At 38.2% G+C, this 16,755-nt stretch overlaps 1 protein-coding gene across 8 annotated transcripts in view; it reads right to left on the bottom strand.

Moving 5' to 3' along the window:
- The window catches only part of ncam1b (neural cell adhesion molecule 1b), a 73,942-nt gene that overhangs the window by 6,585 nt on the left and 50,602 nt on the right, over positions 1 to 16,755 (bottom strand). For 4 of the 8 annotated variants that reach the window (XM_040130581.1, XM_040130583.1, XM_040130586.1 and 1 more), the window contains 9 exons: positions 16,197 to 16,226; positions 12,261 to 12,411; positions 11,834 to 12,021; positions 11,413 to 11,509; positions 9,913 to 10,083; positions 9,358 to 9,486; positions 4,951 to 5,075; positions 3,974 to 4,154; positions 1,427 to 1,625 (listed from right to left, as the gene is read on the bottom strand). In XM_040130581.1, the coding sequence (XP_039986515.1) occupies positions 1,427 to 1,625; positions 3,974 to 4,154; positions 4,951 to 5,075; positions 9,358 to 9,486; positions 9,913 to 10,083; positions 11,413 to 11,509; positions 11,834 to 12,021; positions 12,261 to 12,411; positions 16,197 to 16,226 (1,271 nt within the window). Of the gene's footprint in view, positions 1 to 1,426; positions 1,626 to 2,909; positions 2,990 to 3,973; positions 4,155 to 4,950; positions 5,076 to 9,357; positions 9,487 to 9,912; positions 10,084 to 11,412; positions 11,510 to 11,833; positions 12,022 to 12,260; positions 12,412 to 16,196; positions 16,227 to 16,755 lie in introns of those variants that run through there. The other 4 variants (XM_040130584.1, XM_040130585.1, XM_040130589.1 and 1 more) reach the window with 3 other exon arrangements.

The following is a 16,755-nucleotide window of genomic DNA, read 5'->3' as shown; positions in this document are numbered from 1 at the left end:
CTTGCACTCTGGAAAGTTGTGATGGGTATTTTTTCACTATTTTTTTGACATTTAATAGAGCAAATATGAATCAAGATTAACCAGTAACAAAAAACCTTGATAAGAGAGCGCGTTATGTCTATAGACCAAATGTATATTATCTGTTCAACTCAATCACAGTCTGAATATTTGATCCGGCTGACACATGAAGTAGTTTGTGTGGCTGTATTTTAAAGAAACTGGTAGCATGAAACGCAGCACAAATCAATACACAGAGCAACTACCCACGCAAATTGATTTGAAACTGCCTTATTGTGCACATGAGAGTATTAATTCAATGCCTCACTTGAACCCAGCACCCCTCATATTTTCATTGATGGGGAAAACCAATCTAAAAACTTAATCTCATTTAATGACCCATTTTATTGATTTGTGTATTTTTCCTGCTTTAGATACTGATTGAGTAGACCATCATAAAACATGTCTATTTCGCTTAAAAGGCACAAGTCTTTAGTTTTTCTTAACGGAAAACTCTTCCCCATTTATCGCTTGCATTTTCAACCTAAACATAAAATCTTCAGCTAAAACTGTTAATCATCTTCAATGTCAGTCCTTGAAAAACCTCCTGGGAAATGTTGGAAGTCAATAATTAAAGTAGAAGAACAGTAGACAGTTTATACCTCAACATTAGATGAGGTGTAAACTACAACACGATAGATTAGAACAACTTGATCTAAAAAAGACTTGTGGAATACATTTAATATCACACATTTATCACTCATAATAGTGCAAAAGAGCATCAAATGGGGTTTTTTTTTTTTTTTTTTAATTCAAATAATTTGCACAGGTCTACCAAAATCACCTACACACAAGTTGTTCTTCTTTAAAACTGGGTATTCAGTATTTAGTTAGTTGTTTTTTTTTTTTTTGCCCACTTTGGGTGACAACAACAAGCTGTAAACACAACATATTATCATCATATAAAGTTGATATTGTGCACTAGTTAGTAACCGGCCTATGTTTAAACATCGAGAAGGCATGGAGGACATTAGCAAAAACTGTGAACCTATCCTTTAACTGTTAAATGCTCCACTGTGTTCATCAGTTCAAAGCTGCAGGCTGTAGAAACAAAACAGTGAACTGAAAGATGCAGATGTAGAGCTGCGGGGAACTGCAGAGTCGGGTGATAACTGTCAGTGTTTGTCACTGCGACCGCCACCGTTTACATTACACGTACAGTAGTCATGTGATCCGTTGTTTAAATAAAAATACTGATGAAAGCAACTCTTAAGGACATCTGTGCTGCCAGTTTGTGAAAATATAATGCATATATGAAGAGTTTAAAAAGAAAATTGGGTCCTTGATTATAACTGGTTTTAATCTGGCCACGAGTAAATGTTTAAAAGACTGTTGAACTGCATATGCTGTAATGGTCTCCAATACTCACATGAAAGCTGCCTTGCCCTCCTCCAAGTTGTGTCCTTTGGTCCCTGTGCCTGATTTGCCGCAAAGGCACATGATGAGGCCACATTTGTTGACAAAGTAACAGGTGACATCCACAGCCAGCAGCAGGAGTACGAATACTACGACAAGGATCCCTGCCCAGAGCATGATGCCCATGGAGAGCGCCGCCTCATCACCCAAATCTGGCAGAGACAAGACAAGGGAGGGAGAGCGCTGAACAACGGCAGCGTGACGGTTTAATAGAAACAGCCATGAACAACTAAATAAAGAGCTGCTATGCTACTGTAGCCACAAATACTTCCATAAAACAGAAATGACTCACCTGCTATGAGCAATGGTTCTAGTTGTCTCAGCATGACTTTAGATGCAGCATGATGTGTTTGTGTAGACTCTGTTGTCTGACTTGTGTTCAATTATTTATATAACTTTGTTTTAATTATGAGACATGTTGAGGAATTTATATGCAAACAGGTTAGGCTGTCCTTAAAAAAAAAAAAAAAACATTAAAAATATATATTCAACCCATTTATTTGGTATTAGAAAGAAGAGCAAACCAAAGCTTAGACTGTGTTGCTAGTTACCCAGACATGCAGGATATTTTGTAGACAAAATGAACGTGAGGCTTTTTCAGGATATCACACAAAGCTGTGATGCATCATCACTGTTCATGTAAAGTCCCTTTTAAATCTAGCAGAAGACTGCAGGGCGTTGGGTCTCTAAAATAGCCTCTCTGTTTATAGATAAATTTAACTGTTGTGATACCAATAATGAAGAGGAAAAAGGGTAAACAAGGTCTGCTAATGATTTAAATACAGCACTCTCCAATTATAAATGTATAAAAACAGGTAGTTTTGAATGATATTTGACACAAATTAGATGTATGAGAAATATCTGGACATTTGTCCTAGAACTCAGCACAAAAACAACAGTTGCCTCATAATTCTGTGTACAGCTTGTCAACTGTGCCATTGTTATTACAAACTTTTTCAGTTAGCGGTTTCCGTTTTCAATACATAAAAGATTAATGTTACAAACCTTTACATTACATATGCAAACTTTTGTGAGCGATTAAAGATATAATACAGTGTTTATGTAAACTGACAGGTCCAGCACTCAGCCTTTACTCTGTTCTAACTGCTATTTTTAGAAATAACCCTATTTCAATTCCATTATTGTACATTACGGTAAACTGACACTCCTCTCTGTTGTCTAGTACTGATGACTAGCTGTGCTAATGCTGAGCAGAGTGAATCTGTGGGAGGCGGAGGTTTTCAACTGCCTTTGGTTCAGCATGTCTGTCTGGTCTGTTCTCAAGCTCTACACAGCACCCTTTTCTCACCTATAACAGAGACATGCCTGTCATGGACAAAAGTCTGTTTTAAAGAGTGAAAGCGTCCAGAGAGACAGCCAGGCCAGAGAAAAGGCAAGCTCTCCTCTACTGTTATGTTGCAAATTCCCCACGAAAACTAAGAGAGCGCAAGTACAGTGATGAGGGACAAGATGAGTGATACCAAAGTGCATGTCACAGATGAGCAGCCCTGAGTGGCTGAGGGGGGGGAGGACAGCACAACCCCGACCACACCAAAATGCACACAGGTCAGGACGAAAATGTTCACGTGGTCCACCAAACCAATGTCCCGGACCAGGCAAGAGAGCAGGAACATTGAGAGAGGGATAGAGAGAGAAAGGGAAAGAGAATAAAGGACGAGAACGGGGGAGGGAATGAAGGGAAACAAAGAGGAAAAAAAGAGAAGGGTGGGGAAAGAAGGAGGAGAGAAAGTGAAAATGTGTCAGGTCTGAAAACCAAAAGTGAAAAAATAAAAAGAAACAGATTTTTTTTGTATTGAGGGAGAAAAAAATACAGCAACACATCAAAGCACAAGCACGGCACAAAGGGGAAAACAACATGTTGACTCGATGGTGACTCTGGTGGGTGAGTGGGAAATGCAATTGGAATGAATTAGAAAAGACAGGAGAGGAAGACATAATGGTGTGTTGCGATGTTTCAGCAAAGCACTCAGAAGTGTTTAGTACCTAAAGGGAATCTAACAGGCTGTGTGGTTTTTGTACGATTGGTAAAAAACCCTCAGCTGCAGCTGCAGCCTCAAGGTACAAGTTAATCAGTGGTTACCCAGGGTCAATTTAAAGGCTACTTCTACAAAGGAACAAACTATCCACCTAAGCTGCTATTTTAACAGTAAACAAAGCTGAAGCTAAACTATGAACATTCATAGGAAATAATTTCCTCCTCTGTGGAAAGTGCCTGTCCCAGTTCTGAGAGTTCAAACTCAAGCTCATTTAGCAAGGGCTGTCAAAACTTTAAAGGGAGAAAATTCAGCCAGAAAATCATTTCTGGCTCACCCCTGTCCAGGAAATCTATTTTTTCTGTAGATTGATTTAGTTGTCATTCGCCTTTCAGAGCTAGAGTCAAAAATAAAATGTGACGCTCTGGTATCGAGCTTTGAGTTTGGCTCCTCAATTTTTTGGCTGTCTAGTTTCAGTTTAGTGTGAGTGACTTGAGGGACGGTACCTGGGATGGCATCTGGTTCTGTGGACGTCCTGAAGGAAATGGTTGCTGGCTCTGACTTGCCCTTCTCATTCTCTGCCACCACATACGCATTGTACTCTGTGTCCCACTCCAGCCCACTGAGAACCACATACTCGCTGCCGCTGGGTAGTCGCATTTCTGGTTTCCACTCTGATGCTTGTATCTTAGAACACACAGATAGATATACAGAATATGCATTTAGGCTTGCAACTAACGATTGATTTCATTATAAATCTACAGTTTACTTGAATAGTTGATTAATGGTTTGGTCTATAAAACGTCAGAAAATAGTGAAAAATCATTTCTCACGGTGATATTTTTCAAGCCCACAGTGCTGTCTTTTTTTTTTCCCCAACCAACAGTCCAAACCCAGGGATTTTCACTTAACTATGAACGTGAGAAGCTTGAACCATCAAAATGTTTGCCATTTTTGCTTGAGAATGGGCTTAACTGATTAAACAAAATAGTTGCTGGCTAATTTTCTGTTAATTAACTAATCAATTAACTAACTAATTGTTTCAGCTCTACGTGCATTAACATGAAGACGTGAACATGACAGAATTAGACTACAAGTTTTACATTTTAATTAATATTTTTGAAGATGTAAAAATAAGAGCTTCATTAGAATTGTCTTTAGGGCTGCAACTAATTTATTATTTTCATTTTAATCTTAATTGGCCAATTAAGTTCTAGATCAACTGATTAATTGTTTGGTGTATAAAGGTCAGAAAAATACCCCCCCCCCCCAAATAAAAATAAATAAATAACCAGAAACCCCAAAGATATTCAGTTTACTATCATAAACAAACTAAGAAGACCAGCAAATATTCATATTCGAGAGGCTAGAATAAGAGAATTTTTGGCATTTTGCGTAAAAAATTTTTTAAATGATGGATACAATTATCAAAGTAGTTGCCTTAGTTGTCATAGACTATCCATCAGCTCTCATCCATACTCACTGGTTTATAGCTGACGAGATAATGCAAGATGGGTGCGCCGCCGTCATCTTGCTTGATCCAGCTGACTTTGAGGGAGTTGCCTTTAGGCTGAAGTGTCCCTTCAAGCTTAGGAGGATTGGGATTCCCTACAGGTGCACAAGAGGAATACAGAGGTTATTTAAAGGCTCATTTAAAAGATGCAGAAATTTGTTATTTTCTTAGAAGAAGCAAGAGGTAATTCTGTCAGTCCACCTTTACAGAGTGAAAAAAAACAAAACCTTCACTAAGTCCAAAGTTTGAAACTGGCTCTATTTCTTGTTGTCTCTTTGGGCTACTTGTCCTTCCTTAATCACTTGCCTCTAGATGGTATGTCTCAAGTCAGACTAATTACCAAATGACACACAGCCACATGCTTATCTGATTCAGCCTGAGTTGCTGAGTGACATTCAACTGGCACAAAAATTACTGACTGACATTCCCCCATTGTCATACAAGGCTTAAGGGTAAAGAGTTATTTATCAGCATAACAAATAGCTTTGTTTGTAAAAATAAACACTGGGCACAACTTATATGTGACACACTAAGCAATGTTTTGACTTTCTTAAACTCATGAGACTGATTTTCAAAATTAATCTTAAATTAAACACTTAAAACATATAACAAACAACAATAAAGTCAAACAGAAATGTATCAGATGGCAGTGGTAAGACAACAGATCTAATTGCTAGTTCTCTGTATCCGTCGCTAACAAAGTGTCTGATTGTGCTCTGACCTGTGAAGTTCCTCAAGGGTCAATCACAGGACCCATCTTATTCTACTTTAAGGGCACATTATCTGTAAGTTCAGGCGTCTCCTGTCATTCCTATGTCAATGCTTTCTGTATTTGTGAAACCTGGGCAATTTTCAAATTTGGCTACTTTTGTCTTAAGGCAACTAGTGCCTGGATATCTCCTAGTTTTCTGTAGATAAACAACAACAAAACATAAATCAGATTTATTTTCTAATTTTACATCAGCACTTACTGTTGGTTGCCTGGCTTCTAAATCAAAGTTGGTTTCCAAAAACCTAGGGGTCATTTTTGAATCTCATCTGAACTTTGGGAAACATTTTAAGTCAGTTATTCAGCCCTGTTAGTATTTCAATGCCTTGTATTCTTGTTTAATCCAAGAAGCTGTAACCCATCTACAATTAGTTTAAAATTCTCTTTCACTACTATTAACTACAGCAGGACTCCAATGCTAGCTATACTACACTGGCTTCCTGTCAAATTTAGAACTGAATTCAAAATCCTTCCAAATAGTTTTAAGGCATAACACAACTGGGCACAACCATATATGAGTGATGTGCTGAGCTCACACAGGTCCGCAAGGCCTCAGGACAAGGGCTCCTGGTTTTGCCCCACTCAAATGGTGAGCTTTTGCTGTACTGACTCCCATTATCTGTAAATGTCTCCCTCTGGGGGTCAGATCAGCAACCTGAGTGTTTTAAATCTCATCTCAAGACCCAAATATTCTCTGAAGTATTTTATTGATGTGTCCTTGACCGGATATGTTCTTCTTTCACAATTTTAAACTCTGAAATCCAGGTTTACTTACTAATAGACAACAAGAAAGATGCTTAGTGTTCGTATTCAGTCTCAAAATATTTCATCCCTGATTAAATCATCGGTCCATGTTAGTCGATTTAGCCTGTGGTGATGGTATTCAGACCAAGGTTAAACACGATGAACAATATGGAAGCTATATTGTATAGGGTAGCTATAGCACTGACAAGGAGTATTGATAGCTCTTGATTGAGAACCAGGAGCCTTCCATAAATATGGAAGGAGCCATATTTTGTGGGAAGGTGGTGGGATACCAATTATTATTTTCTTGTGATTACGGGAAATGGTTTATTACACATTTGATTTATACTAAATAAACCACCCCATTAGGAGGAGAGGTAACATCCCTCTGGTAGCGGGCTATCAATACCATCCAAGTGATGCTTATATTAAACACTCTTGACTGTTACATATTACTGTGACGACAGCTCTGGTTCTCGCTCATTTATCCTGCTGAGGGAAATGTCTGAATGACTTGATTAATAGGATTTAAGTAGACATGTATTACATGATTGCATAGAAGAAATTATTGTGTTGTTTAATTGTGGGATTCTCCAGTTACAGTTAGGAATCTTCTTTCAAAATTCTGCAACATCAAGTTACCTTCTGCAGAGTGGAGGGGATCATCAGCACCATGCAAGCCAAATAACAGTCACATGAAATGCACACGTGAGTGGTTGAAAGAGGAAGGAGGACATAAAAGACATAACAGACAACAAAGCTTAAATACAGGTAGAATGACCCAGAGACAAACTAAAACAGAAAGATATAGAATCACAACAAAGCTATTCATACTGATGAACACAACAACTGAAAAAAATGACTGTTTCCTGGGTTCTCAATGTGAAAAATGACTTTAGAGACTTCGTAATTTGCAAGGCAACTGATTAATCAATGTTGATGGGCCTTATCCAAATGTAAACATTCCCAAATTACACGAAATAGCTGGTGCCAGAGGGGAAATGTACAGCTTTTGAAATGCAGAGATTTGGCATTGATTCATGATACTGTCATTAAGCCAAATAATTCACAAGCTTCAAATCAAAAATATATTCATATTCATATTTGGAGTAACTCATCTCTCAACTCAGGGAATGTGGGTGAAATAAAATCTAGAGACAGAGGAGTAGAGGATGATCAGGCCATACAAGGTCACAGTCTAGAAAAATAAACCCATTCGGCTAAGTTATTACACATGCAGCTAATCAGTAAGGGTGATGGGGTTATCCTGTAGGGAAGGAAACAGCTACAGCAGTAAAAACTAATCTATTATCCTCACTGCAGAACAAACCTGTGTCTTCAGTGAAAAATTTAAAAATGCCTTCTAGGGACATAAAAGAGAAGATATGAGGCAATCAGAATCAGCTGTCTGCACAAATGACTACCTGAATCTCTGTAACAACACTGAAGAGTTTACCAAGACTCATTTCTGGCACACTGCACCAAAAAAGAGGGAACAAAACATTTTACTTAAGGATTGCCACATTTAAGGCTGGAATGAGGCAGAGGCAGCGCACATGAAACTGAATGGCTGCTTTAAGACACTGCTTCAAAGGTGGCATGAAGTAAAACATTCTTTTTAAATTATTTTTCATGGAAATATCCCAGCTAATTTATTTTGGATATTCTGATTAGTCTGTAATAATTAACTGATTGGACATCAAATAGTGTTTGAACAACGTTTCAAACAACGTTATGTGTTGAAATTATAGGGTATCTCTCGGAACAGTTAAGAAGTAGGTGACACAACAGAGAAACAGGGCTAGGACATATTGATCCAAAACAAAGCTGAAAAGGGTGAGATAATACTCTACGAATATATTCATCCAAAGGTATACTTATTTATATAATTAGAAAAAATATCAACGTGTTTGTCTGTTTTTAATGTAGATGAACAGCATTTTAAAACTGACACATTAAAGGTTCCAATTAAACTGAGCGCTGAAAAAAAAAAAAGAGATGAATCACTTACTTTTGTAAGTGTAGCCTGATAGATACAACAGACAGATGATGGCAAATGGATAAAGAAAAATGGATGATTAAAATTATAAAATAAAAATATCTGGAGATGAGCAACACGCAGACAAAATGAAATTATGTCCAAAAATAAAAATGGGATCAATTATGTATGAATAGGCACATTCAATGTGAATCCAACAAGGGGTAGCAGTTTCTCCTCCAAAAACATGTATCCCCAACCAACAGAGGGGGCTATAAACTAAATAATGAGTTAAAGACTGACCACAAAGCTGGTATTTAAAGAACCAAGGAATAACTCTCCATTTCATATTCTAATTCATGGTTTGCAAGCACATAATGAGCCCAATAAAGGACTGCAAAAGATTTTGTGATGTATGTGATGAAATCAGAGTGCAATTTAATGTGTAAAATAGCAAGATGGTGTTAAACCACTTGGACTTGATGTTAAAATGTTCCTGAATTCTTACATTTCATGGTCCCTCCATGGAAAAACTAAGCAAGCAAAACAAGGAGGACTGTGAGTTAGTTCCTGTTGTCAGTTTTACTTCTAAATAAACAAAAAAAAACCATGGAAGACGACGGGCTTTAGATTGAAAAGACTCTGTTGGAAGCTTTTGTGACACTGTCCAAACAGTCTCAGTGCTGATTTGTGTGTTGCTGTCCAGCTGCTGAGAAACTCTACTCTTCACTGAGTTTTTATAGATCAGTAATGGGACGGACAAGCACCTCTTACTCCATGACAAAGAAGAGGGGACCTCGGGTAATGTGTTTGTGGAGATAGAGGTCAAAAAGGTCTGATAAAAGCTCTACAGTGTGCTGTAAAGTGTGCTGTTTGTGCTACTTACGGACAGGCTCCGTCTTGAAGAACTCCGCGGGGCTGCTTTCACCCTCACCCTTGCCGTTGATGGCTGAAAGCTTCACTTCGTAGCTGGTTTCTGGCTTTAGTCCTGTGATAGTCACCTCACCGATGGAGCCTGTTACAATCAGAGGCAGTGCAATCCCCGCTGAGAACACCTTGATCATTTCGATTAGCAGTAAAACAAACACAACCCCTGTTCCAACAATACATGCATAATTAATTCCATCACAAGTAAACAGTGATTAGCTCAATTCTCATTTCATTCCAACAATGTTTAAACAACAGATAAATCTATTTGGAGATGGTCTTAAATCAGACATACACAGAAAAATAACTGACAGCTGTTTCTCAGCCATCATGTATAGATAATTTTTGCAATTAGGACTACTTTACATTAATCTTGTCTGTTTCATTGTTATTTTTTATTTTCTTATTTAATCATTTATTACTTTTTTCATGATTTTCATTAATTTTTTTTAATCTTCTGGGAAAAAAATCCCCAAAAAAACAGCAGCATTTTTGTTCCAGTTTGTGTTGTTACCATCTTGGACCTCGTAGACACTTTGCGTCCAGCTGTCCCTGCCCTGTGTCCTCCACTCCGCTGTGTATTTCAGGACAGGAACACCTCCAATGGACTCAGGCTCCTCAAACTGGATCTGTGCTGTGGTGGAGAAGGGTCTTACCGCACTGATGGATGGAGCTGACGGAACCTCTGGTAAAGGGAGGAAATGCAGTGTGATTACGACAAAACCTGTAAGATTGCAGTTTCATTGTTCCGTTACACTTACAGAATGAGCTCAAGGCTCCGAATAGCTGCAAATTACATCTAAACCTGCTTCATCTTTGTAAAAAATCTATGATTTATGACAGTAATGCCAATCCCCTTGCACTGAATGCTGCATAGTTCTGACATTATTTCAGAAAAAAAAAATGACAGTTGGTAGGAAAAACAATTAAATGCTCCTATGACAAACTGATTCAAGTAACAGCTGATCCGAAGTCAGCCTTAAATGATAACTGCACAAAAAACCACTGAAAACCTTTCCAAAAGAAGAACAAATAAAAGTAAAAAATAAAAATAAAATAAAAAAAGTTGAAAATATGCATCACTTAACTTGGATTTGTATAGAAAATATCTGATTTCTGGTGAACACAATTAATGATGATTAATTGACTATTTATTTATTATTTACAGTCATGTTATTCAACTTTAAAATCAGAACAACCTTATTTTGGTTCATTCACCCCTGCGCTCTCACTCTATTTTAGAGAAATGACAATGTCTAAACTATATACCCTAATGACATTGCCCATATCCAAGTGCTGGTGGCTGAATTCACACACAGTGGTGTGAACACAGTTGTATATTGAATCACTTTGGTCTCAGAAATGAAAAGGCACACTGTAATTACTGTGGTTCTGCTCCAAGTGAAGAACGTGGTGTTTTCAATTGATTTACTTGAGATTGTGCATTAAGAGCGGCATTATCCCTCTGCTCTCTGTTCCATGTGTCTGATGTGGTATCAGCTGGTGGTGAACTGCGGTGTCACAATAAAATGTTGTAACTTGAATAAACTGCCTTTTACTTCATAATACACACAGTCCGCAGATGTGCACAATAATATGTGCTGGTTTACATTTTTGAGCACAACATGAAATGAAAAGCTTAGTTCTGTTGTATTTTCCAAACAATTTTATTATCCATCTAAACAAACACTTCTCTTTGTATTCTCACATTGTGGTAGATGTTTTGGTCTAATGTGTTTTGAACACGGGTAAAAAAGCTGCTTCTGAAGCCTGTGGCCAGGAAAAAATCTCTAGTGTTACTCACAATTTTGTTTGTGTTCTAAAATGAAATTTACCATAAGTACTTATTATGTAGCCCTAATACCCAAGGTTTTAAGCAGTTATTGAAAATGTGTATCCTATGGAAGACTTCTTCCTGTCATCAATACTCCTTCAAATTTTGATCATGCCGAACAGCCACAAACACGCAAATGCAAAATAAAGAAGGATTTTAAATCACAGTATCATCACTGACCGGCCTGAATGAGCAGGAACTCCTTAGATTCTGTGCCCATCTCATTAGAGGCAGTGCAGTTATAGCTCCCAAAGTCATTTTCAGACTCGGGGGTTATCTGGAGGAGGAAAATAAAAAGGAAAGCAGCAAATATATGAAGGGCAGTGTAGCAAAACAGACGAACAAACTTGTGTGTCAAACTCTCTGAAGGTGACCTTTCTGTTTGTCCATTAGAGCAGTCTATTTTTATTTTGTTGGGTTGAGCTTTCCTGCTGCTGAATTATTCATCTGATTTTTTACACAATGGAGCTGAAAGAAAACCCTTCGCTTCGAGTTTGTGGTCATGAAATCTTGATGACACAAGGGTTGTGTGTGTGTGTGTGCCCGTGTAAGGCCTCTATGTGTATATCTGAACATTTTAGAGTGTTTGACGTGTGTATACCTGCAGGTAGCTGGATGATGGAGTTCTGAAGATCTTAACGTTGGTGGTGTTTGAGTTGGGGAGCTGCAGTCCATCTCTCAGCCAAACAATAGATACATCATTGGGATGAGCCTTGACTTCACAGCTGATATTCACTGCGTTTCCCTCCCAGGTATACACTGCCACTGCACCATGTATCTTAGGGGCATCTGGGGGGGGGGGAAGCACTTAATAAAAACTTTCTGCCAAAATTTTTTTTTAAAGTGCATGAAAATTAGTGCTGTGTAAAAAAACAGCAAATTTAAGAGCTTTATATGATCAGGAACTGCTTCTTTTGTTCATTTAAAAAAGGTGGAGGACCAGCTACGTTGATGTGAAGTCACTTTTACAAGAATGTACTAATGTTTAAGGCCTAAACACTTCTATTAAGAAGGAAAGAAATACGTACAGCGGACTTCCAGATATGCCGCCTGAGCATCCTCTCCAATGGCACTGCGTGCTGTGCAGAGGTACTGACCGGCATCTGTATACTTGACATACTTCAGAGTGAGGGAGGACACACGAGCATCACTCCTCACCACTACATTTCCATCCAGACTCTAAATGGGAGCAGAAAATGGCTTGGTTTAGGAAAAACAAACCATTCACATCAGCTAAATTCCATAGCCATATTGCACATTTATATCTACAGAACACATTTCAGCAGAAAGATGTGTGACCTGAAAAAATAAAAAGCTTAAAAAAGCAGGCCTTTAATGGGCAGAACAGACATTACATGAATGAAATAGGCACATTCTGCTCTGTAAAGACATGGAAACATAAGGACACAGTTGACAGTACGGGAGCCTATCAATAATTGATGAAAGAAGGCACTAGAACCAATCTAGAGCTTTTCACACGAAGGCTTACCAACTCATGAAAGAGAAAGAGCATTACCGTACATGCCACACTCTTGTGACTATGCCATTACACACAATCATATTTTTTAGCAAAATAACATTTTAAGTTAATGGCTTGTTGTGTTTTCGGTGTATTAGGTTGCAATGCTCTCTGAACCCACATTTAATACATGCCCCACTTTCAGTGATGAAGGGCACCTGCCAAGTCACACAGCATTTGAAACCTGGAAAATAACAACAGACAGCTGGCCAATGAGATGTGTAAATGACCTTCCTGCTCTAGAAATACCTGATTTCATTAAACTCGATATGCAGAGTTAAAACATCCCACCATAAGAGGCTTACCGACCTTTAGGGTCAACTACTTAGCGTGGCTGTGATTGCTGTCGTCATGTGACACTTAACTGTTGTGGTGTCAAGTTTCAGATGCACAGAATCTCTTCTTTTAAAGAAACATTTTCCCCACTACAATATAACTATTTAAAACATTTCCCAAACAGACTATAAACATTATTTACCCTAACAAATGAGTTAGGTGAACCTCAATTTAACCGTCTTAACCAATTCAAATTTAATTCATGGAATTACGACATGCAAGTGTTTATATACAGTATTTGCATGTCGTAAATCCATGACATGCAAGTGTTTTTTATACAGTACTTTTTTTACACAATAAGCTCTATACAGTGTTTTTGCGAATTGTTCCTTTAACAATGTGCCGCTGAACCGAATATCTAAGCCTCTCTTGGGGTTGCTTTCATGGCTTTGATCCAAGCTACAGGCAAAACAATGGCACGGTTGCTTTTACACATATTGAATTAGGGCCCAGTCTGAGCAGCCATGTAAGAGAAACCCTCATTAGTTTGTATTCAAATTCAATAGACAAAGCATTCATTATGCATAGCAGGTAGCAGGACCAGGGAGACACTTATATAACACACTACCCTTTTATTCTGACCTCTGTGCAGAAAGTGTTCTCTCAACCCCTGTGGTACTGCTTCGGGCTCCTGCATCTGTTCAACATGCCACACTATGTACAATCATGAAGTCCTAGTGAGTCAGTATGCCTCAATATTGAGTCCTTTTGAATTTTCTGCTCCTACTTTGTGGAGAATGGCGTCAAAATGCCACCAAAGCCAGATCCACATGTGGGCAGTTTCTCAGGGGCTACAGCCACTCAGTCCCTATGGGAGGCCTGTAATGAATATCATTATATACCAGAGGAAACTTGTGTTTGCAGCAATTCAATATTGTGATTCATTAATGTTTTGTAAAAATGATTTTCAACATTAATACATTATGTACCAGAGTGGCTGTCTATTAGAAACTTCCTTGATCATATTTTTTGGCTTTACTGCCTCTTACAAATAGGTGTAAAACCACTTTTCATGTCTGTGTGAAAACCTGGTGTAAAACAAAAGAAGAAATAAGAAGAAAATAAAGACTTTCAGACCCAAGCTCCTCTAATAAATCAAACCACACTGACGGCAGAGCTCTCCAACAGCTTCTTCAGCTCTACCACAGAGGAGAGAGACACTGTTGGAATATCAGAGCATAAAATTGAGAATACACTGAGGACAAGTTAAACTAATGTCTCACCAAATCTCAACTGTCCCAGCATACAAATGTACCTTCCCCAGAATGTATCTTCCCTTCCCTAGAATGTCAAATGACATGCTCATCATGCTCGTACTCCTCCCCTGCGCGGTTCATAATGGGATGTCTTGCAGAAAGACACAAACTGATCAATTCAAAGTGCAAGTGGACTTCAACACCACGTCATTATGTCAGAAAGTGAAACTTATTGCCTGATCCATTTTTGTAAACCAATACACGCACAACCTGAAACCACAACTGTGCTGCATATATGCTATCGAGATGCAATTTGAGAGACAACAGCTAAAATATGGTTCATAAAAATAAAAAAGGATGGACAGTTTTTTTTAAGCAAGATATGTGTTCCTGTTTTAAGGAAAAGTTGCATCCCTTGGGATTATCTTTATCCTTCTTAATAAAACTGAGAATCTTAGGTTACTAGGATGCAATGTTTGGGCTTTTCGGAGATGCCTAATTTTTGAACAGATGATCTGTTCATCAAATCCAAATGTCCAAAATGATGCATTTTACCCTTACCTGCCAGGTCGTAGTTTATAGGAAACCCACAGATTATTATAGCTCATGCACATAAAAGTTAGTGCAACCATGTGTAAATCACAGTTTTACACAAACCTAATAATTAGAGTCGGCATGTGCCTGATGAGAAAGGTTCCTTTTCACCTCCTGTAGTGAGAAGTGAGTGATGAGGTGTTTCATTCCAAAGTTTGTGTAATCACAGGTGTCATTAATGAACGCAATTCAGCTGTCAATATTAGGGACTGTTGGAAACAATGAATGGAAAAAAAAATTCTCACAACTATTAGAGGAGGGAGTAAAAGGAAAAGACTGATTCTCTGTATGAGCAGTGCTCCCATTAACTTGAAAATAAAATAGCGAGGCTATTTGGGAAGCAAAACAGTTTAAAAATACAGATTCATTTCCTGTCAAATGCTAAAGTATAAATAACAGTGGCAACCCTAATGTATTATCTTGCACCTTCAAACGGTGATGGACTGATCGTCGATGTCACACTTCGTGAGAGCTCAATTTTCTGTTCATTTAAAAGCCAAAAAATGAATCCGGACCAGCTCTATCCTCTAGTATTGTGCACTTGGCACTAATGGTGGACATAACGAGGTGGTATTTCTCACTAATTTTCTCACATATGTAAAACACATATTGGATAGTGAAGAAAGTTGGAGAAAAGCTTATGTGGGCAGCTCTTTCTTTTGCCAATTTTCACTTTCTTTCAGGAAAAGTGCCTTGCTCTGACACTCCGAGCTGCTGCACAAAGACATCTTTCATTTTCTCTTACATACATATTCAGTCATCTTTGGTCCAAAGAATGTGAACTATGGAAAACCATTTTCTAATGTCAAAAATACAAAATACATTACGTTGAAGTTAACAAGAAGGAATTTTCAGAGGACTGACTGAGATCTGGAGATGCGGGTGGCATGACAGAGAGATCTGAGAAGTGCAAGTCTTGCGTAAAGAAAAATATCAGAGTGTAAACAGGGTGACAAACTGCATTTAACAAAATCATGTAACCAACCTATAAAAAGTAATTTAAAAAATCATATTTGGGCAGGCAGATGTCTTTTAATGACTTGTGTTATCGCAGGCTAGTTTAAAGGTCTGGGGGAAAAAAACTAAAAAACTAAAAAACTAAAAAAAAAAGGCTAATGTAACTTTATTAGGAAAACAAACAAGCCAAGCAAAGAGACAAATAGACAGACTTGCACTGGCCTCTTTGGTTACTGCATTGTTCTCAGGGGTTTATACTCTCCCTGAACAAGAATTTTGATCTGCATCCATCTAGAATTGAATAAGACTCCCCTGACATGAGCGATGGATGGGTGTAGGAGAAAGTCATGCATTTAGAATACCTTGTGCTGCTCGGGCCGAGTCCATGAGGCCTGTAGAGGACAGAGACAAAACAACAAACAAAAGGCAAAGCAATTCTTAGGAAGTAATCCTTATCCAGACAAAGATGGGATGCTGCGCATTACATGCAAGCTTAAAGTGCCTGCAGTTTATTTTCTGTGTATCCATTGTACCTGAGGTGAATAACTGATTATGCTAAAGGTCTACAGATATAAGAAGGGGTATGCTTTGGATTTCCCTTCCAGAGAAGCCTACGTGGCAATAAAAGTTTCATTTTAAAGTTTCATTTTTAGGGGGATTTTATTGGTGGGTTATTTTCTGTAATCGTAAAAGAAGTTTTCTTGGCCTCATGATTGCTATATGTTGGCCTGTGTGGTAATAGTGCAGCAATTATTGATTCACAATCCATTTTTTAGGCTCGAAGCAACAATGAGAGGATAAAAGCAAATAAAATCGAATTTAATCTCACTGTTGTCTTTACGCGTGCATATAAAGAAGCCGTTCTTCTCCTACATCGAGAAACAACAGTTGGTACCCTGCCCATCAAATCATTGAATAACA

The sequence above is a fragment of the Xiphias gladius genome, chromosome 7, assembly GCF_016859285.1.
Source record: "Xiphias gladius isolate SHS-SW01 ecotype Sanya breed wild chromosome 7, ASM1685928v1, whole genome shotgun sequence".
NCBI classification, from domain to species: domain Eukaryota; kingdom Metazoa; phylum Chordata; class Actinopteri; order Istiophoriformes; family Xiphiidae; genus Xiphias; species Xiphias gladius.
Note: the sequence above shows the minus strand (reverse complement) of the source record. Positions and strands in the feature narration are given on the sequence as shown.